At 46.7% G+C, this 21,377-nt stretch overlaps 1 protein-coding gene across 2 annotated transcripts in view; it reads left to right on the top strand.

Annotated features, from left to right (window-relative positions):
* The first annotated feature begins 764 nt into the window (after positions 1-764).
* CRHR2 (corticotropin releasing hormone receptor 2) overlaps positions 765-21,377 on the top strand; it is a 191,606-nt gene continuing 170,993 nt past the window's right edge. Inside the window, exon 1 of one of the 2 annotated variants that reach the window (XM_083406670.1) lies at positions 765-1,197. In XM_083406670.1, the coding sequence (XP_083262796.1) occupies positions 1,129-1,197 (69 nt within the window). In that variant the 5' untranslated portion in view covers positions 765-1,128. The remainder of the gene's footprint in view (positions 1,198-21,377) is intronic. The other variant, XM_083406667.1, reaches the window with a different exon arrangement.

The raw sequence follows: 21,377 nt of genomic DNA, 5'->3' as shown, positions 1-21,377 counted from the left end.
TTGCCTTCTAAATCCAGCCCTCGGATGGTCCGGGAATCAGCGTGTTTTTCCATGAGTAGAATGTGTCCTTTTATTTAAAATGCATCTCTGGGTTATTTGTGGGGCATAGGAATTCATTCATTATTATTATTTTCCAAAATATTATCCGGCCCCCCACAAGGCCTGAGGGACAGTGGACCGGCTCCCTGCTGAAAAAGTTTGCTGACCCCTGCTCTAGGGACCCAAAGCTCAGATCAACCCTCTGCTTCTCTAGAGCTGCAATCCCGAACATAGTTCACCTGAGAGTAAACCCCACAGAATTCTGCTTCTGCACTGACCTGCCTAGGCTTGCATTGCACCGGTCTGAATCTTTTTCCTTGGACCCCAAGAGCTTCTGGGGTCCCTGCTCACTGTGGAAACAATCTACTAGTGGACTTCTTATGGGCAACTGTGGAGAACAGCTTGCTGGACCAGATGGGCCCGATTCTGCAGGGCTCTTCTTGTTCTCCAGAGATACCCACAGAGGCTGACCTGCTGGCAACTCATACACCCCAGTCCGCGAATGGACTGATTGTGGTGCTTCGGTGGAGAGAGGAGAGACCGCTTTGCACATGCCCAGAAGCCCCCACACCCTTCTCTCTCTCCGGATACCTTCCCCACCCCAGCCCTGCTTCCTGAAGCCAGGAGCTCTCCATAAAACCTGCGCTCTCGCCCGCGTGAGAAGCGCCACTACATCACCGGGTCAGTGGGCAGCTTTCTGGAGGCGCGGGGTGGGGAGGCCCTCTGCACCTGCTCAGAGGTCCCCTTGTCTTCCTCATCTGTGATCTTAGCACACACACAGGGAGAGGGGGGACCCTGCAACCGAAGGCAACGGGAGTTTCTCGCTCCTGCTACCTCCTCCTGGATGCTCAAGGGCGGGGAGGGGGGACCTGAGCGAGGCAGCCTCGGGCGGAGCGCGCAGCGAGCGCAGGAGAAGGCGGCGGCTCTGCGGCAGGAAAGGAAGTTAGTTTGCCTGGGACTGGCCTTTTATTGGCGGCGGCGGCGGCGGCGGCGACTCTGGGCGGCTGCGATGCGCTTGTCCCTGCCGGAGCCGACGCGCTCGGGGCGGGCGTGAGGCGGAAAGGACGTCCGGCACCGGGGACAGTCCTCATGGGGAGGCGCTCGGCCCAGCCGCGCAGCCCCCGAGCGCTCCCCGCCGCTTTCTTCTTCCTGCTGCCGGTAAGTGGCCGGAGAGAGGTCTCTTTCCTCTGCGGGGGAGGGGAGGAAGAAGCGCCTCTAGGGGGAACCCCCCCCCCCCGTGCGCACACCTAGCTCACACCTGCAGTTAGGGACCTGCGAAGCTGGTTGGTTGGTTGGTTAGTCAGGCCAGCTCCGTGGTGTCGACACGGACCGGCAGCGGCTCTCCGGGTTTTGCCCCCTCCCCCCGCCCCCCAAAAATAAGAGCCTTACCTGGAGATGTTTCCGAGGACCTTCCGCGCGCCACGAGGATGCTCTGGTACAGATGTCTGCGACGCCTGGCTTGCTGTCCCATCCCCAGTGGTTGGGGGCGGAGGGTGAAGGCCCATAGGTAGCAGGATGGGGGTATTGCCCTCCCCCCCCCCAGGAAGGAAGGGGAGCGGGGAGCACATTGCAGGGCACAGAGGAACGCTGGGGCTATTTATTTCATACTATCATTGCAGAGTTAGAGGGGTCCCAAAGGTCATCCATTCCACCCCCCTTTTAATGCAGCTGAGGAGAGAGTTGTTGTGCTCAGATCTTGCTTGTGGACACCTGCCACCTTCTTTCTTTCTATATCTATGTCTTGCTTTCGCCCTGAGGTGGCGTACATGGTTTCTGCACGTGTGTGCACACACGTCACATTATCTTCACAACAATCCTGTGAGGTAGGGCCAGCAGCTCTGAGAACAAGATTCTGGGCTAGAAACCCCTTTCCCCCCCTTTTTTTATCAGTTTCTTTTAAAAAATAACACAATCAGGGAACTCGCTGCAATCTTTCCCTACCTGCTTTGAGGTGCAATCGCCTCCACAACACACCCAACGTTGGTGGTCCTTCCCTGACGTAAGAAGAACGGAAAACACTCTGCACATGAACAGAGGACCTCTTTTTAGATACGTTTAATAATCACCTTGCTCATGGGGTGGGGGACAAGTCCTGCTGTTAACAACAAGCTCTGGGATTCAGCTCCCGTGTGCTTTGAATCAAACCCCCTTCATAATTATTAGGGTTATTATAATTAACCACCTTGCGCCCTAAAAAGATGGTCACATCCAGATTTCAGCCTACGGTGAAGTTTGTTCGTTTGTTCCCAGTGGCGATTGCAACTGCACCTTTTCACACTGGGACTTCCTTTGAACTGGGGGTCCCTAAGGCCCAAACCTAGGCCCAAATATCTGAGAGACAGCCTCCTCTCCTACGGACCCTCTCAGGTGTTAAGATCAGTAGAGGGGTCTCTTGTGGTAGACCCACTGCCGTCCTTCAGACAGGGCCTTCTCTGCAGCAGCCCCTAAATTGTGGCAATCCCTCCCTGCAGAGGGATCTGGCCGCTTCACTGCATAGCTTTGGGTGAAGAATGAAGATGCACCTTTTAAAATTCATTATTATCCTTTATTAAATTTGTCTACTGCTCAGTGCTTGCAGATCTGTTTTTTATTGCATTCTGTGCATTGCCTTGAGATGGGCTTAGGAGGCAATTATTCTTATTACATAATAGGTTGTGTCAGGCGTCCATTTTTGTCGTTGTGTTCCCACAGTGGTGTGGCTGATAATTTCAGCTGGTTCCAATTGTGTGTCGGTTTCAGTTCCTTGGGTGTCTTTCGCCATGTTCCATTCCTCTTGGTTGCACTGCACTATGGGTTTTGTAGTCTATAGCTAAATAAATGGATGGTTGCATTCCTGCACAATGAATACAAATGTATATTCCTCTTCCACCACGTAGAGCTGCTAGGCTGCCTCCCGCCCCGGTGCGGATCAGGCCCATATATCTGCTTAGCTATTCAAGAAGTTAGCTCCATTATGCCATGCCCTGAAGGCATGGGTTGCGCATGAGAATAGCGATTTGGTGGACAAAGGGAAGAGACTGAAAAGTGTCAACAATACAAATGCATTTGTTGTGGCAATATTCAGGGTGGCAGGAGAGGATATATTGTTTATTAATATTCTTCCTAACCTGCGCTAGCAAGTTCCTTTACTTAGCAGAGTTTACATTCCTCTTTTACATGCACAGCAGATAGCTGCTTGCAGGCTTGTGTGAACCTCTCACAATCATACAATTCAGTATTGGTAAGTTCCCTTTTATCCCTCTTAAAAGACACGACAATCTTATTTAAAGTCAATAAAAGAAGTTTACTCACATCAGTTCACAGTTGGATCCCCAAAGGCAGACTTAGTTACACATATGTACATGTGGATCTACCCCATATGGGGGAATAATCCAGCGCTTGTGCCGGCTGAGAGCTAGCAGAGCAGTCCTAGCTAAAAGCTGGTCAAACAAAGAAGGAAGTGAAAAAGAGAGGGTGTGGCAGCATGCCGTGTCCTTTTGTTACCTGGACAGGTAAGGTCATGCCCACCTCTAGTCACATGCCAAAGGAAGGATGCTCCAGTCAGGAGGAAAACAGGAAGTTTTCAACTGGCTGGACCAAACATTCCCCTGCATGTCCACTCTAGGAAAACAAGGAATGTTGTGCTTGACTGCTCTCACTGGATTACAACCCACATTTTTGTGTGGATACATATGTTTTGTACCAGCAAAAGGTAGTGCAAGAAATTAAGTCGTCACTAAGAATACATGCAGTTTCGGGTGTAAAGGATGGAATGTCACAAACAGCATGATTGACAATACATAATGTTTGCTCAGGCAAGCATGGCTCGTAAGTAGATTTTGTTGAAAGTTTGGTGGATTTTGGAATGGCTGCCAGAATGATTTGGACCAGACTTTGGAAGTAATGGAATTTTAATATTTAATGCAAATTCTGGGGTTTGTTTTTAATCCGGCAATTAGGAAAGCTTAATGTCTGCTTTGGAACATAGGAAACTGCCTTATAGAAACTCACATTATGCATCCCTCTAGCTCGGTACTATCTCCAAGTGTGGAACCTGTGAGGCATGTGAACCTTCAGAAGTTTCTGGACTACAGTTCCCATCATCCCTGACCATTAGCCTTGTTGGCTTGGGCTTATGGGAGTTGGAGTCAGGGGGTTGGACTAGATGACCCTCAGGGTCCCTCCCAATGCTACAATTCTATGATTCTATGATATGTGTAAATAAAACCTTCTACGATTCTGTGATTCTATAAGAGGCCAGGGTGTCAAACACATCAGTGATTAAATAATGCAATAAAAATATCTCAAAATCCATATATATGAAAACAATTAAAAACAATTCCAATTTGGGTGTAGACTGGGATGAATATCTCTGCTTAAGGGGCATGTTGAAAGATCTTTAGTAGGTTCCAGAAACACAGTAGAGATGGCACCTGAATAATATTTCATGGGAGGGGATTTCAAAAGGTAGGTGCCACCACAGTGAAGACCCTGTTCCTATATCATATGGAATGGACCTTCTGATAAGATAGTATCTACAAGCAAGGATGGAGGAGCCTCTGACCTAGTCAGACTACAACTCCCATCGTTCCCAATCATTGGCCATGCTGGTTGGGGCAGATGGGAGTTGGATTTTGACAACATCTGGAGAACCGCAGTTCTGTGCAAAAACTGGATGTGGTTGCCTTTTTAAAATAAAATAAAACATACAAGTTATAACCAGGCATAAATCCCCACCACTGTGTGAAACAATGCAGCCTGAATTTTAATTTCTGATGAAACCTTAATCTGTGTAGCGATGGTTTGACAGTTTGAGGCGAAGATATTCTGCAGCTCTGGAAAAACAAAAAAATATTTGGGGAATGGCATTGCTTTGCAGCAGTTCACACGCCTTTGACTTAAGGAATTGACTTTCTGTTTTCAGATGCGTAACTACTTTTTTGGTTTTAAGTTAGCCACAAAATGTAACTTAATAATCAAATAAATGTATCATCAGGGTACATGTATCAGAAAGTTTGCAGTTCTCCATTGAATGTACACTTGGTGGCTGCGTCATGTGTGGAATGGCTCTTATTCCTTTCCTGATGGGTCCGTTCAGGATTGGCCATGACTCAATAGAGTCAGATTCCACATAGTGATTTATACAGTTCATAATGCAAACATTCCCCATCTTGTAATGTTCAATTATATTACTGTTGCAGCATTCTGTTGCAGCATTCGATGAACTTCAGTAATAGTTGTAAGGTAGATATAAGAAATTAGATTTAATGAGAATAAGTTTAATTATAAAAAAAAGTGTATTGGCAATAAGTAATATGAATTTGAAGTATAGAATAGACGAGAGGTTGGGTCTTTAGTGTTAAGACCAATGTATGTTTTATTGTTTGCTAAGAATATTATGTGTCTATGGTTATTTTTGTAATTTGTGTATGATTTGGTATTTGTGTTTTTTGTTTGTTTGTTTTTCTTGTTGTATAAATAAAAAACTTTAAATAAATAATAAAAAAGGGATATATTACGAGATGAGCACGGTTTCCCCGAATTTCTTCAACACAAAATGCAGGGCAAGCTTGTGAATGTGTGCAATCAGCAAGGTGTCTTGGCAAATGTAGTCTCTGAAGGTAACTGAGTAGGTAAAAAGGTAACCCCTGGACGGTTAAGTCTAGTCAAAGGCGACTATGGGGTTGCGGCGCTCATCTTGCTTTCAGGCCAAGGGAGCCGGCGTTTGTCCACAGACAGCTTTCCGGGTCATGTGGCAAGCATGGCTAAACTGCTTCTGGCACAACAGGACATCGTGATGGAAACCAGAGTGCATGGAAACGCCATTTACTTTCCCGCCAGAGTGGTACCTATTTATCTACTTGCAGTGGCGTGCTTTCGAACTGTAGGTTGGCAGGAGCTGGGACACAGCAACGGGAGCTCACCCTGTTGCAGGGATTCGAACTGCTGACCTTCTGATCGGCAAGCCCAAGAGGGTCAGTGGTTTAGACCACAGAGCCACCTGCATCCCTGGTATCTGAGTATGCAATAGGAACACCTTGTGCCCTGGATACCACATGTGTTGTTGAAGCTATTGCTGTTGGTGTTTAGTCGTTTAGTCATGACCCCATGACCCTTCGTGACCCCATGGACCAGAGCATGCCAGGCACTCCTGTCTTACACTGCCTCCCGCAGTTTGGTCAAACTCATGCTGGTAGCTTCAAGAACACGGTCCAACCATCTCGTCCTCTGTCGCCCCCTTCTCCTTGTGCCCTCCATCTTTCCCAACATCAGGGTCTTTTCCAGGGAGTCTTCTCTTCTCATGATGTGGCCAATGTATTGGAGCCTCAGCTTCAGGATCTGTCCTTCCAGTGAGCACTCAGGGCTGATTTCCTTCAGAATTGATATGTGTGATCTTCTTGCAATCCATGGGACTCTCAAGAGTCTCCTCCAGCACCATAATTCCAAAGCATCAATTCTTTGGCGATCAGCCTTCTTTATGGTCCAGCTCTCATTGAAGCGGTAGTGTACCACTTTAAACAGTCATGGTTTCCCCCAAAGAATTCTGGGAGGTGTAGTTTGTTCAGGGTGCTGAGAGTTGTTAGGAGACCTCTCTGTTCCTCCCTCTGAGCCACATTTCCTAGAGTTCTCTGTGAAGAGGGACTGATTGTTAAACCGCTCTTGGAATTGTAGCCCTGGGAGGGGAATAGGGGTTTTCCTAAGAGCTTTAAGCACCCCTTAACAAACGACACCTTCCAACATTATTTGGGGAAAGAGGCTTACTTGTGAGTAGCTCCTGCATGAAGCAGCTCCTCCTGCATAGCAGGAGACATCTCTAAGCCTCTTAGAAAATTTCTCACCAGAGGGGAGAGGGCTCTTGTGGCCGAATCCTGTTTGCCGGTTTCCTACAGGCATCTGGCTGGTCCTTGTGAGATCATGATGCTGGACAACGTGGGCCATCCGCCTGATCCAGCAGGTTCTCATGTTCTTCACATCATTTCTGGGCTTCCTGGAGGCATCTGATAGGACAGTATGAAAAGATGAATCCTTTGTCTCTGTCAAAAATATATATTGCAGGGCATCCCTTACACCTGGAATGCAGGTAAAGCCTTCTTGAGCTATAATATCTGGTTATGAGGCTTGTTTAAGCTGGAATTCCACCCCAATTTTCCTCCCGGTATGAATGAGTGGCTGGAGGAATAAGTGTCTATTAATGGGATTTCTGGCAAACACTTGACTTCTCGAGTTTTGGCTGTGTGTTTGTTCTGCTGCTCTGGGGGAGCCATTTGAATGTGCTCAAACAAAAGAAGGTTTTAACACAGTAGCTAGCTTGATCTTTTGGCCCGACAGAAGACCAACGAATGAGTAAAAATGTACAGCTTCACCCGAGTTAAAAGGGGAAGGTATGCTTCTAGATTTTGACTGTGCTGGAGGTCTGCTTGCTAGTCATTTTAATGTTTTTAAACACTTCAGAACTGTTACCTGAGGGTAAATTTATGTTGGATTAATTTCAGCTTTAACAGTTGCATCTTTCTAGTGTGGTAATGACTCCTGTGGCATTCAGAAGCATGCTTCCTCCAACTAATGGAGGTAGAACGGAGTCACTGGAGTTATTAGGACGCGGGTGGTGCTGTGGGTTAAACCACAGAGCCTGGGACTTGCCGATCAGAAGGTTGGCAGTTCGAATCCCCGCGACAGGGTGAGCTCCCGTTGCTTGGTCCCTGCTCCTGCCAACCTAGCAGTTCGAAAGCACGTCAAAGTGCAAGTAGATAAATAGGTACCGCTACGGCTGGAAGGTAAACAGCATTTCTGTGTGCTGCTCTGGTTCGCCAGAAGCGGCTTAGTCATGCTGGCCACATGACCTGGAAGCTGTACGCCGGCTCCATCGGCCAGTAAAGCGAGATGAGCGCCTCAACCCCAGAGTCAGCCACGACTAGACCTTATGGTCAGGGGTCCCTTTACTTTATATACTTTACTTACATTGATTAGCTATATTGAATTTGTCTGAGCTTCTTTTAAAGTGTCCACCTCCGTCATTCAGCCCAGACACTGAAGTCCAGCTCCGAGTGCCTTCTGGCAGTTCCCTCCCTGCGATAAGTGAGGTTACAGGGAACCAGGCAGGGGGCCTTCTAGGTGGTGGCACCCGCCCTGTGGATGTCAAGGAAATAAACAACTATCTGACCTTTAGAAGAGATCAGAGGTCAGCCCTGTTCGGGGAAGTTTTTAATGTTTGATGTTTTATCGTGTTTTTAATTCTGTTGGGAGCCACCCAGTTTGGCGGGAAAACCCAGCCAGATGGGTGGGGTATAAATAATAAGTTGTTGTTGTTGTTGTTGTTGTTATGGCATTTGAAAGTGCTGTAAGGTTGTTTTAAATGTATAGAGCAGCTGGATAATTAATTCCTGTCTTATTTTCTTTCTCATCAAGGATGGTACCTAGGGGACATGGAAGCAAGGGAACCATTGTGGAATATGGATATAAAATTTACAGCATGTTATAGTCTAAGAGAAAATTATATGAAAATGATATATTGATGGTATCCAACACTGAGTAAATTGGTAAAAATGTATAAATCTAAATCAAATAAGTGTTGGAAATGTAAAGAGAAAGAAGGTTCTTTTTGCCATATGTGGTGGTTAAGGCCTACTGGGAAATGATGTATAATGAAATGAAAAGGATGTTTAAAATAATGTTTGTAAGAAACCCAGAAGCTTTTCTTTTGGGAATTATAGGGATGGAACAACCCAAACTGTATAGAAATTTATTTATGAATGCTACTACAGCAGCAAGAATGTTACTCATCCCAAAATGGAAAGAAGCAGAAATCCCAGCAAAGGAAGAATGGATACAAAAACTTATGGAATATGCAGAAGTGGTGAAACTTACTAGAAGAATAAGAAATCAAAATAACAAACTTTTAATAAAAGAATAGAAATGGTTTACCAAGTATTTACAGACAAATTGTAAACAGATAAGAACATTGGCAGGATTGTTGTAAGAACCTGCAGTTTCGTAAGCGTATATATTTAAAGAAGATGAACAAATGAGCAAATTAAATGAATTTGGATGTGAAGATATTAAAAATAAATTTAAGAAACCACAGAAAGAGGGGGAAGGAAGTCAAGTTTTGAAATGTCAAAAGATCGTAAAATCAGTGAAAAATATAAACCTGAAAAGTATAAATAAAAAAGTATATAAAAAAGATGGTACCTAGGGGAGGCTTATGGGATGCGGGTGGCACTGTGGGTTAAAACCACAGAGCCTAGACTTGCCGATCAGAAGGTTGGCGGTTCAAATCCCTGTGATGGGGTGAGCTCCTGTTGCTCGGTCCCTGCTCCTGCCAACCCAGCAGTTCGAAAGCACAAAGTGCAAGTAGATAAATAGGTACCACTCCGGCGGGAAGGTAAATGGCATTCCCGTGCGCTGCTCTAGTTCGCCAGAAGCGGCTTAGTCATGCTGACCACATGACCCGGAAGCTGTACGCCGGCTCCCTCAGCCAATAAAGCGAGATGAGCGCCACAACCCCAGTGTCGTCCGCGACTGGACCTAATGGTCAGGGCTCCCTTTACCTTTACCTTAGGGGAGGCTTAGCAAAATATACCTGAGGGTGGATGATATCCTAACCGCCAGTTGACCTTCCCGAGTTTTTAAAAATTAACGCTATTCTTCTTGAATCTGCTGAGATGTACAAGAATGCCTCCTGAATAATTTAAACATGGGTTTTGTTCTCAGTGTTTTTGGGGTGGTTTTTTTAAAAAGATGTAGGCTAAATGAAAGAGAAAACCCATTAAAAAAAGAGAATATTCAAGCCAGCGTTTTGTAGTGCTTTGGGCACAGTAAATATTCATGAAGGTCTGCAGTAGTGCCTAGGGCCTCCTTGTCTGGTTGAGAAGTGCCAAACGGATTTGCCAGACAGCTCTGGGACTTCTGAGATGTGAATTTTGTTTTGTAAAAGCCACTGTGTGGTATGTTGTTCTCTATCAATATGAGGTGTTGGCAAAACCAGGTAATCTTCTTGCACATCAGGAACTGGTTAAACAACAGGAAGCCGAGAGCACGAATGAACGGACAGTTCTCCCAACGAAAAGCTCCCAGTGAAAAACTCTTTATTGTGAGGAAAGTGGGGTGTTTAGTTCAGAGAAATCGCAAGTAAGAGTTGACCTCATGGAAGTGTACAAAATTGCACAGGATGTACGAAGGATGGACAGAAATATATATATTTCTCCCCCTCTCACCACACCACATCTCAGGGACATCCAACAAGGCTGAATGCTCCAGTGTTCAGGACAGAGAGAAATGTAGCCTACCTTGATTTCAGCAAGGCATTTGACAAGGTGCCCCATGATATTCTTCTAAAGAAGCTGGTAAAATGTGGTCTTGACTATGCTACCACTCAGTGGATTTGTAACTGGCTGAGTGACCGAACCCAAAGGGTGCTCATCAATGGTTCCTCTTCATCCTGGAGAAGAGTGACTAGTGGGGTGCCACAGGGTTCTGTCTTGGGCCTGGTCTTATTCAAAATCTTTATCAACGACTTGGATGATGGACTCAAGGGCATCCTGATCAAATTTGCAGATGACACCAAACTGGGAGGGGTGGCTAACACCCCAGAGGACAGGATCACACTTCAAAACGACCTTGACAGATTAGAGAACTGGGCCAAAACAAACAAGATGAACTTTAACAGGGAGAAATGTAAAGTATTGCACTTGGGCAAAAAAAATGAGAGGCACAAATACAAGATGGGTGACACTTGGCTTGAGAGCAGTACATGTGAAAAGGATCTAGGAGTCTTGGTTGATCACAAACTTGACATGAGCCAACAGTGTGACGCAGCAGTTAAAAAAACCAATGCAATTCTGGGCTGCATCAATAGGATGTCATACAGAGGAGGGAGAAAGGTTGTTTTCTGCTGCTCCAGAGAAGCGGACACGGAGCAATGGATCCAAACTACAAGAAAGAAGATTCCACCTAAACATTAGGAAGAGCTTCCTGACAGTAAGAGCTGTTCGACAGTGGAATTTGCTGCCAAGGAGTGTGGCGGAGTCTCCTTCTTTGGAGGTCTTTAAGCAGAGGCTTGACAACCATATGTCAGGAGTGATCTGATGGTGTTTCCTGCTTGGCAGGGGGTTGGACTCGATGGCCCTTGTGGTCTCTTCCAACTCTATGATTCTATGATTCTATGAAATAAAGTATTCCTTCACAAGCCACAGACTTAAGCCAGCGTTTCTCAAACTTTGGTCTCCAGATGTTTTGGACTACAGTTCCCAACATCCCTGACCACTGGTCTTGCTAGCTAGGGATGATGGAAGTTGAAGTCCAAAAACAGCTGGAGACCCAAGTTTCAGAAACACTGACTTAAACTATGGAACACATTCCCACTGCCGGGTATAAATTTACAGTGTTACCTCGGGTAAAGAACTTAATTTGTTCCGGAGGTCTGTACTTAACCTGAAACTGTTCTTAACCTGAGGTACCACTTTAGCTAATGGGGCCTCCTGCTGCCGCCACGCGATTTCTGTTCTCATCATGAGGTAAAGTTCTTAACCTGAGGTACTATTTCTGGGTTAGCGGAGTCTGTAACCTGAAGCGCCTATAACCCAAGGTATACCAGAGTGGTTTCCCCAGCCACTCTGGGCTGCTCCCAACAGAATATTAAAAACATGATAAAACATCAAACAGCTGGATGATGGGGGTGGAGACGCTCCTTCAGGTATGCTGGGAACCAAAGAATCCTGGAAACTAGTTTGCTCAGGGTGCCTGAGAATTGATAGGAGACCCCCTGTTCCCCTCACAGAACACACAATGCAAACATCACAGTATACTGTGGCGAAACACATCATGAAAGAATCTGTGGGTGAAGGCTCCTATTCTTTTTATTTTGAAAATGCAGTGTGCTCAATTCTGCAATTCCCAGAGTGGTTTAGCAATCAATCCCTGTTACCAGGGAACTCAGGGGAATGTAGTTCTGTGAAGGGAATAGGGAACCCCTAATAATGGCTCTCAGCACCCTAAAAAAAACTACAGCTCCCAGAATTCTTTAGGGGAAGCCATGTTGACAGCAGTCACAAAATTAAAAGACACCTGCTTCTTGGGAGAAAAGCAATGACAAACCTATACAGCATCTTAAAAGCAGAGACATCACCTTGCCAACAAAGGTCCGTATAGTAAAAGCTATGGTTTTCCCAGTAGTGATGTGTGGAAGTGAGAGCTGGACCATAAAGAAGGCTGATTGCTGAAGAATTGATGCTTTCGAATTATGGTGTTGGAGGAGACTCTTGAGAGTCCCTTGGACTGCAAGAAGATCAGACCTATCCATTCTGAAGGAAATCAGCCCTGAGTGCTCACTGGAAGGACAGATCCTGAAGCTGAGGCTCCAATACTTTGGCTACCTCATGAGAAGAGAAGACTCCCTGGAAAAGACCCTGATGTTGGGAAAGATGGAGGGCAGAAAGAGAAGGGGACGACAGAGGACGAGATGGTTGGACAGTGTTCTGGAAGCTACCGGGATGAGTTTGACCAAACTGCGGGAGGCAGTGGAAGACAGGAGGGCCTGGCGTGTTCTGGTCCATGGGGTCACAAAGAGTTGTACATGACTAAACGACTAAACAACAACAACATGTTGACAGTGGGTTCCCTTAGGGATGGGCAGCCATTTTGCCCCATGTGACCCCCAAACTGTGCGGAGAAAAGTCGCCGCAATGAAATGCGTTATTTCACAGTTGCTTCTTCTTCTCATGGAGCTGCACAAACTCAGTTTTAACCTCGAAGGTGAACAAATAGGGACTAATTGCATGGAAATGTCATCCGTTACGGTGGCATTTCCCCCGTAAAAACGAACGACACAAAATCGCTGTTTCTCATCTCTGCTGCAATGAAGGCTAAGTGCACTTCACTCGGTGCCCTTGCTTAGGAGCCCATCTGTATTTATAGACGCTAAACAACAGGAGCTACCAAACTCTGTAGCCTTATTTTTCCTAAGTAAATAAGACTAATTAAAGCGCTACAAAGTTCAGTGTAATCCTGGCTGAATTACTGAAAGCCTTCCTTGAACGGTTTTGAAGGGTGAGTAAATAAGCAGCAGTCGAGATGGAGATTAACAATGAATTGTGTGCTCCCTTTAACTTTCACACCAGTAGGAGACAATCAGGGGGGCTTGGAAAGCTGGAACGGGATCTGCCTTGGCGTGCCGATGGTTCTGGAATGCCATGGACTAATCGCCAGTGCTTTGAATCACTGGAGACACACTGGTGTTTTGTGTGCATAACTGGAGGGGGGAGTTTATTGGCATGTGTCCCGCCCAATATCCAAGTGGTGAGAGATTTGGGGAGGGCTCCAGTGCTTACCCAGGGTTAACTTTGCTTGGAATTGTGGGAATGTTGAGGATAGTAGGAGAGCATATATTGATTAAATATGATCCTCACTCACTCTAGTGAGTTGGTAGCAGAACACATTCCATGTATATCTCAGGAAGCTAGTTGGTAGATTCGTTAGAATCTCTTGAGGTAAGCCGTCCAGTCTGGCTTGTCCAGATTGGATTGTTCCTGGTAAATTCCCCTTTAAAAGGTAAAGGGGCCCCTGACCATTAGGTCCAGTTGTGGCCAACTCTGGGGTTGCGGTGGTCATCTCGCTTTATTGGCCGAGGGAGCCGGCATACAGCATCCGGGTCATGTGGCCAGCATGACTAAGCCGCTTCTGGCGAACCAGAGCAGCGCATGGAAATGCCGTTTACCTTCCCGCCGGAGCGGTACCTATTTATCTACTTGCACTTTGATGTGCTTTTGAACTGCTAGGTTCGCAGGGACTGAGCAACGGGAGCTCAACCCGTCGCAGGGATTCAAACCGCCGACCTTCTTATAGGCAAGTCCTAGGCTCTGTGGTTTAACCCACAGCGCCACCCACATCCCTTTTAAATTCCCCTTTAATTCTCTCTTAAAAACAATAAAGACACAACAGTCTTCTCTGAAAAGTAATAAGAAGTTTACTTACATTCAGTTCACAGTATGATCCCTGAAAGCAGGCTTCAGCTTCTAGTTACAGAAGAGAGTGTGGGTTCATTTCATGTGGGGAATGAGCCCATGTGCTGCTGGCTGAGGGCCAGCAGACAGCATAAGAACATCAAGAAGAGTCAAGAGAGAGAAGGGAGAAGGGAGAAGGGAAGATGGCTGCGTGACTGGCCCTTTTATAGGGTCTGCCAGGGTCACGCCCATCTACCTGGTCACATGCAGGGGCAGGATGCTACAGACCAGGTGTGACAGCAAGTCCTCCTGGCTGGAGCAACACTCCCCTGTGTGTCCACTCTGGGCAGACAGGAAATGTTGTACTTGACTGCTACAGTGATGTTACATCCCACATTGGAATGAAGGTCAATGGAGACTGGGTTGTCTTTGGGATACACAGTTTTATTTATACATATATACAACCTGAGCATAAGACGGGAGGAGCTCCCAGGATTAACACCCCAGAAGATCTTGCTTCTCCATCCAGCACAGAGAATGCATGTCTCTGTGTCTCCAATCTGCTCCTAGCTCAACTCACCCATGCATCTCTGGCTATTGTTCTCCTACCTAGCAACAAGGTGAAAGGCCCATCCCTTTGTTCTATGGCACAAAACAATTTCTTTGGTTATGCTAATCATGATGCTTAACTAGTCAGCCAAAGCCATTGCCGAGACAAAGGGACTGGTTTGCTTGCTCTTATCGATTCTATGGGATCCCAAGAACTGGAGGGGCCTCAGGACATCATCTAGACCAGGCATAGGCAAACTCGGCCCTCCAGATGTTTTGGGACTAGTGGACCAGTGGTCAGCACCAGTGGTCAGGGATGATGGGAGCTGTAGTCCCAAAACATCTGGAGGGCTAAGTCTGCCTATGCCTGATCTAGACCAGGGTTTTCCAAACTTGGGTCTCCATCTGTTGTTGGACTACAACTCCCATCATCCCTAGCTAGCAGGGGCAATGGTCAGGGGTGATGGGAATTGTAGTCCTCACACAGCTGGTGATCCAAGTTTGGGAAACTCTGGTCTAACCTTCTTCTGCCTGGAGAGCAGCTCTCTCCAAGGACTCAGCCAGAGAGGGCCTTTCCCAATTCTGCTGCCTGTAAATGAAACCTGAGACCTTCTGCGGGGAAAGCTGTGGGCCTTCTCTCCTAAGAGCAACAAGCAGGAGAGTGGGGAGACTCTCAAGCACAAAACAGGAACTGTAAGAAGCTGTTCTATCCTAGCATCATCTGCTCAGAGTGGCTTCTTGGGGCTCTCAGGCAGAGAAGACTTTCCCATCACCTGTTAACTGATCTTTCTAACTAGAGACGTCGGGGACTGAACTTGGGAGATTTTTCTTGCCAAGGATGTGGTCTACCACCGAACGGTGGCCTCTCCCATAAAACAAGCTGTCCTCTTCCACATCTATGGCGGTTGTTGCTTTGGGAAAGGAAATGCTTCTCTGCTCTTTCTGCCAAGCGGGACAGCATTTATTTATTATCCTTTTTCATTATTTCCTCTTTTCCTTTTAGTAAGCTCAGAGTGGCTTGGATGGAGGCTCTGATTAGGTCCAGACCTAGTTAGCTGCAGCAGCTTCTCAGCCTCAGGTGCTCCAAGTTATTTCAACATCCATAACTGTCCCTTTCAGGTATCCCTAGGAAGCAAATGCCATGACTCTTGGGTCTTTGTAGTATAAATTAAAACCAGATGAAGCTTCTCCGAGTGCACAACTAGTGTTGTAAAAGGACCCAACAGAGCTGTCCCTGCAGTGGAATGCCAAGTCAATAATTAAGTTCTCACAGGTATTGAATAACAACAACAACAACAACAACATATTTATACCCCACCCATCTAGCTGGGCGGCTTCCAGCAAAATAGTGTAAGTTTAAAACAACAACAACAACAACAACATTCATTTATTTTATAAACAAGGGACTCACAGTGTGTCCAGTGGTGCTCCCTCACATAAATAGTGAGAGGAGTTAAAAAACAACTACAACCAAGCAGCAAGGCCAGCCAGGAAAACTGGGACCTAAGCTTTGCTGTTGTGTAGGTGTGGCCTTCAAGGAAACAGGCTCTGAGCATGCTCAGAACAGGTCCTCAGAACAAACGGGCTCCTGAGTCTACTACAGCAGCAGACCTATTAGCGTTATATGCTATGGCTAGATTGCCAGGGCGACAAAAGAAAAACTGCACAACCAGGGCTAAGAATCAGTAGCTCCGTCAAAAGACAAGTTTACTATCACATGCCTTTTTTTATTCCTTGAGACAGATGAGCGGGACCTCCTGGCCACAGCAATACTTTTGAATCAAAATTTGGTTAAGTGGTCCAGAGAGCCGATTGGCCAGAAATGTCTCCTGGATCCTCTTGAAATTCAAGTGGAGGATGTGGAGGACTTTGAGGGGGTTTTGCGTGAGGGGAGGTGAAAACAATTGCTTGACATTCCGCTCGAAAGGGTTGGGCCCTGATTGCCAGAATGGTTCGGACCCCACTGGTATAAATGCTGTAGATAACAGGGAATGAATAATTTTGCAAGCCCAGAGAGCTTGAGAGAGAGAGAGAGGGTGGGGATCTGCTATCACTTCAGATCTGGGATTTGCAAAAGGCAGAAGCAGTAGTAAGAGAGTAGCTACCAATGCCTGAACTTTGACCTTGCATGAAATGGGAGAAGACCCCTCCAGTCTCTGGGCCAAGGACAAAAGACTCCTAGGAGGGAGTGGAGAATGAATGGTTTGCATCCCATGGCTGTCTCCATCTTCAGTTCCTGGTGTGAAGCGACCTTCTGCCTCTCTCACGACAGATTTTGGAAGAACAGTGAAGCATGGAAACCCTTGTTTGTTGGTGTAGCTTGGCTCCTAGTGAGAGAACGGTAGTGCTTTCTGCGTGCGTAAGGAAAAGGCCCTCTCGCACTCTGCAGGAGCCGGAGCCGAGCCCTCGAGCAAGCCTGACATTCAACCTTTCCCTTCCTCTTCTCGCTGTGAAAGCTGAGCAGTCTCTGTGCTCTCCAGAGCAGCCTCGTGAAGTGAACAGCTGCATGAGCGGGATGTAATTTAAACCGGGCGTTTTGAAGTACAGCATCTCTCTCTCTCTCTCCTCATTTCATTGATCGTGTAAAACAGGGTGTGCCGCGGCTGGTTTGCAGCAATTTTTAAATGCAGCTCGACAGTTCAGCGACAAGCGGTGGCCAGAGTTGCTTCAGAAGCCAGCAGTGGCAGAAGGACTGTTTGCTTATTTCCTCCCTTCCTAGTGTAAAAAGACTTTTGGGAATAAATCCAACAGGCAGAGGGTGGGGCTGCTTGGAGATATCGATTGCTGCCAATTCCATTTTGAAACGTTGCGATCGGATTATTGCACAGGTCGCAAGTGAACCATCTGGCACGGATTTTGCATCGCTCTGAATTTTGCAATGCAATTCTTGGAAGTTTTAGGCATACAGTGGTACCTCGGGTTACATACGCTTCAGGTTACAGACTCCGTTAACCCAGAAATAGTGCTTCAGGTTAAAAACTTTGCTTCAGGATAAGAACAGAAATCGTGCTCCGGTGGCGCAGCGGCAGCTGGAGGCCCCATTAGCTAAAGTGGTGCCTTAGGTTAAGAACAGTTTCAGGTTAAGAACGGACCTCCGGAATGAATTAAGTACTTAACCCGAGGTACCACTGTACAGTAGTACCTTGGTTTGCAGACAATCTGGTTTGCATACATTTTGGGTTTCAAACATGTCAAACCCGGAAGTGCATGTCCCTTTTTTTGGATTACAACCCTTTTATTATTATTATTACGAACAAAAAAAATTTTGGAGGCCCCATTGGTGAAAGTGTGCCTTGGGTTACAACCTGTTTTGGTTCACGAACGGACCTCTGGAATGGATTATGGTTGTAAACCAAGGTACCACTGTAGTCTGAAATGCATTTAAGCACTGTTTTCAGGGAAAACTCGCATTTAAATGGTATTAAAATATACATCTACAGCAGTGAAATTTTTCATAGGGGAAGAGTCTAGGCCAGAGGCGCCAACTTGCGGGGGCAATTGGGTGGTGGCAATTTTGTGCACATGAGCTTCACACTTCCCTCCGTAAGCCAGGCAGACGACTCCCAGCTTTGGAAAAGAGGCACCTGGTTTTTAATACTTGAATACTCCAATTTACCAGGAACATTTAGGGGACTAACCTAGTCCCCCTAGTCCATGGACCACACGCCACTGATCTAAATATTATTCTTGATTTTTTTAAAAAACAAACAGATTTTTTAATTATTTATTTCAACATTTTGTACACAGCTTATTCACAGCCATCCCAAAGCAGTGTATAAGAGACTCAGTACAGTAAGACTAAAAATGAGTCGAAACTGTAGGGATTCCATTTAAAAAGTCCACGGGAACATTTTTAAAAGTCTTCAGGAGGTCTTGAAAGTTCTACAGGGAGGGGGACCTGTCTGACCTCAACTGGAAAATAAGTTCCACAAAACGACCCACAATAGTGAACATGCAGATCCTGGTGCATATGTGTCACGCACCTGAGCCAAGGAGGACCTCAGACAGTGTCCCCTTTGAAGAGCTGAGTGATCAAGCAGGGCTATAAGGGATCAGATGGTCCTTGAGGTATCATGGACCCAAATTCAACAGAGTGTCCAGATCAAGGACAGTAATAGTACCACTCTATTCTGCCTTGGTCAGACCACACTTGGAATACTGTATCCAATTCTGGGCACCACAGTTTAAGAGGGATGTTGACAAGCTGGAACGTGAGCAGAAGAGGGCAACCAAGATGATCGAGGGTCTGGAAACCAAGCCTGATAAGGAACGGTTGAAGGAGCTGGGGATGTTTAGCCTGGAAAAGAGGAGACTGAGAGGAGACATGATAGCCATCTTCAAATATCTTAAGGGCTGTTTGTCAGGAGTGCGTGCAGGAGCCAGGCCCTGTGACCAGTAGGGCTTCGCAGGACTGGGGCCTTCCTAAGTTTATTCTGAAGAGGCAAGGTGCGACTGCACAGGTGAGGCCAATTGGTAACTCACTGCAGCTGGGGGCAAGAGCCGGGAAGGGATATAAGGGCAGCATTTCCCTTCGGCTCTTTGCCACAGCATCACACTTCCTGCCTTGCTGCGTTTGGCTTCTTGCTTCCTGATCCTCGGATCTTGACTTCGTGACTCCTTGCTTCGTGATCCTCGGATCTTGACTTTGTGACTCCCTGCTTTTTGATCCTCGGACCCTTGACTTTGTGACTTCTTGCTTTCTGACCCTCGGACTCCTGGCTTCTTGACTCCTGGCTCTCTGACCCTCAGACTCTTGACTTCCTGGCTCCTGGACTCTCGTTCCTGCTCCCACCCCACCATCCTGCCCCCAGTCCCAATGTCCTCAGCCGGGACTTCTATTACCCATAGAAGAACACTGTTGCATGGAAGATGAAGTGAGCTAGTTTTCTCCTGCTCTGGAGGGTAGGACTCGAACCCATGGCTTCAAGTTGCTAGAAAGGAGATACCAACTTAACATTTGGAAAAATCTTTTTGACAGTAAGAGCTACTCGGCTGTCGATGCTTTAGCTGAGATTCCTGCATTGCAGGGGGTTGGACTAGATGACCCTTGGGGTCCCTCGCAACTCTGATTCTATGGAATTGTTAGCGCCTTGTAAATTCATACAAGAAGTTTGAATGTGATCTGGCAGCATATGGGCAGCTAGTGCAGCCTTTTGATCACTGGAGTTATGTGCTGGGAACTGTCTGTCCCCATCAGCAGTCTAGCTGCAATATTTTGCACCATCTGGAGCTTCTGGGAGAGAACCAATGGTCGCCTTGCAATCATTGAGTCTTGAGTTTGCCACTGCTTTAATCGCTGTGCCCAGGCTACCCCTGTCCAAGAACAGCTGAAGCTGGCATACCAGCCGAAGCTGGTAAATGTCATTCCTAGCCACTCTGTGCACTTGAGCCTCCAGCGACAAAGACAGAACCTTCAAATCTGTTCTTTTGAAGGGAGTACGGCCTCATCCAGAACCTGCAACACCCTGGCACGGGGGCTACTAGCCCCCAGTGTCTCTGTCTTCCCAGGGTTCAAGCTCAGCTTACTGGTCCTCATCCACCGCCAGAAAAGGGTAAAGATCATTTATGGCCTGTCCTGGACTCAGATGTTACAGAGAAGTAGAACCCCTCAAAGATAAGGAAAGAAGTATCCAGCCTTCTGATACAAAAGGAAAAAGGAATGGGGAGGGAGGAGGAAAACAAGCAACTTCAGGTCCCAACTTTCCCACAAGGTTTCATAACGCCCAGGCGGGGTGGCTGTTGCAGAAGGTTGTTCGGTGGTTGTGGTGCGAGGAGGAGGATCCAAGTGGCCAGTTGGATGGAGAGGGACTTGCTGGTCTCGCCAAGCACTCTGGTGCAGCCATGTTTAACAGTGGAGGAAGTTATGGGATGTTGTATTTCTACGTCTGTCAACATGCAGCGAGAGAGGAGGATCCAAAGGGCATTTGGTCGTGGCAGAGCCAATAAAGGAGGCCTCAATGACTCAACTTTCCTTCTTTTTCTGCTGCCATAGTATTCACTGCTGAGAGTTGAGTGACGCTTAGACAGTCCTGCCTGTTCCCTTCTCTGCTTCACCCCTTTCCACCAATTGTACTCACTTGCACTGGTTCTTGGGTAGCAGCATGGTTCCTCTTTCAAGCTACAGAGCAGTTGAGATGCTTGTGAATATTCCGTAACACCACTGAAGTCTAATTTCTAATATTGCAAAGGCAAACCTCTCGCAGCCGATCATAGCAACTAGCTATGGAATATTTTAAAAACTCAGCCTATATTTGTGTCCCTGTCTCCCTGCCTTTTGAGGGCGAAGTGGCAAAAAGCACTGCTTTCTGCAAACCTGTGCTTTAATCTGACATCTCATTTGCCTCTCTACCACCGTAAATACCTCAAAGGATTATCCAAAGCGGCTTTTGATATCACAAATAGAAGTGTTGGGTAGAGTTCATACTCCCCTCACCCCGCTGGCAAGACACCTCATTTTTTTAACAGCTCATTGAGAAGTGAAAGATTAAGGAACCGAGAGTCAGACTCTGAAATCTCCATTTACAAGGCAGGGGGTGGGAATGGACGCTTTGCCTAGAACTCTAAGAAGTTGTTTACGATTTGAGTCAAGTCGGGGGTAGAGAACCCTTTTCACTTTGAGGGCTGCATTCCCCTATTTATTACATTTATATACCCACTGTGGGATGTGACCCATAAGAGGCAGTCAAGTACAACATTCCTTGTATTGCTAGAGAAGACATGCAGGGGGATGTTTAGTCCAGCCAGTCGAAACATCCTGTTCCTCCTGGCTGGAGCATCCTTCCTTTTGCATGTGGTAGAAGGCGTGACCTTCCCTGTCCAGGTAACAAAAGGACAAGGCATTCTGCCACACTCTCTCTTTTTCACTTCCTTCTT

The sequence above is a fragment of the Podarcis tiliguerta genome, assembly GCF_965153285.1.
Source record: "Podarcis tiliguerta genome assembly, chromosome: 12".
In the NCBI taxonomy this organism is placed as follows: Eukaryota; Metazoa; Chordata; class Lepidosauria; order Squamata; family Lacertidae; genus Podarcis; species Podarcis tiliguerta.
Note: the sequence above shows the minus strand (reverse complement) of the source record. Positions and strands in the feature narration are given on the sequence as shown.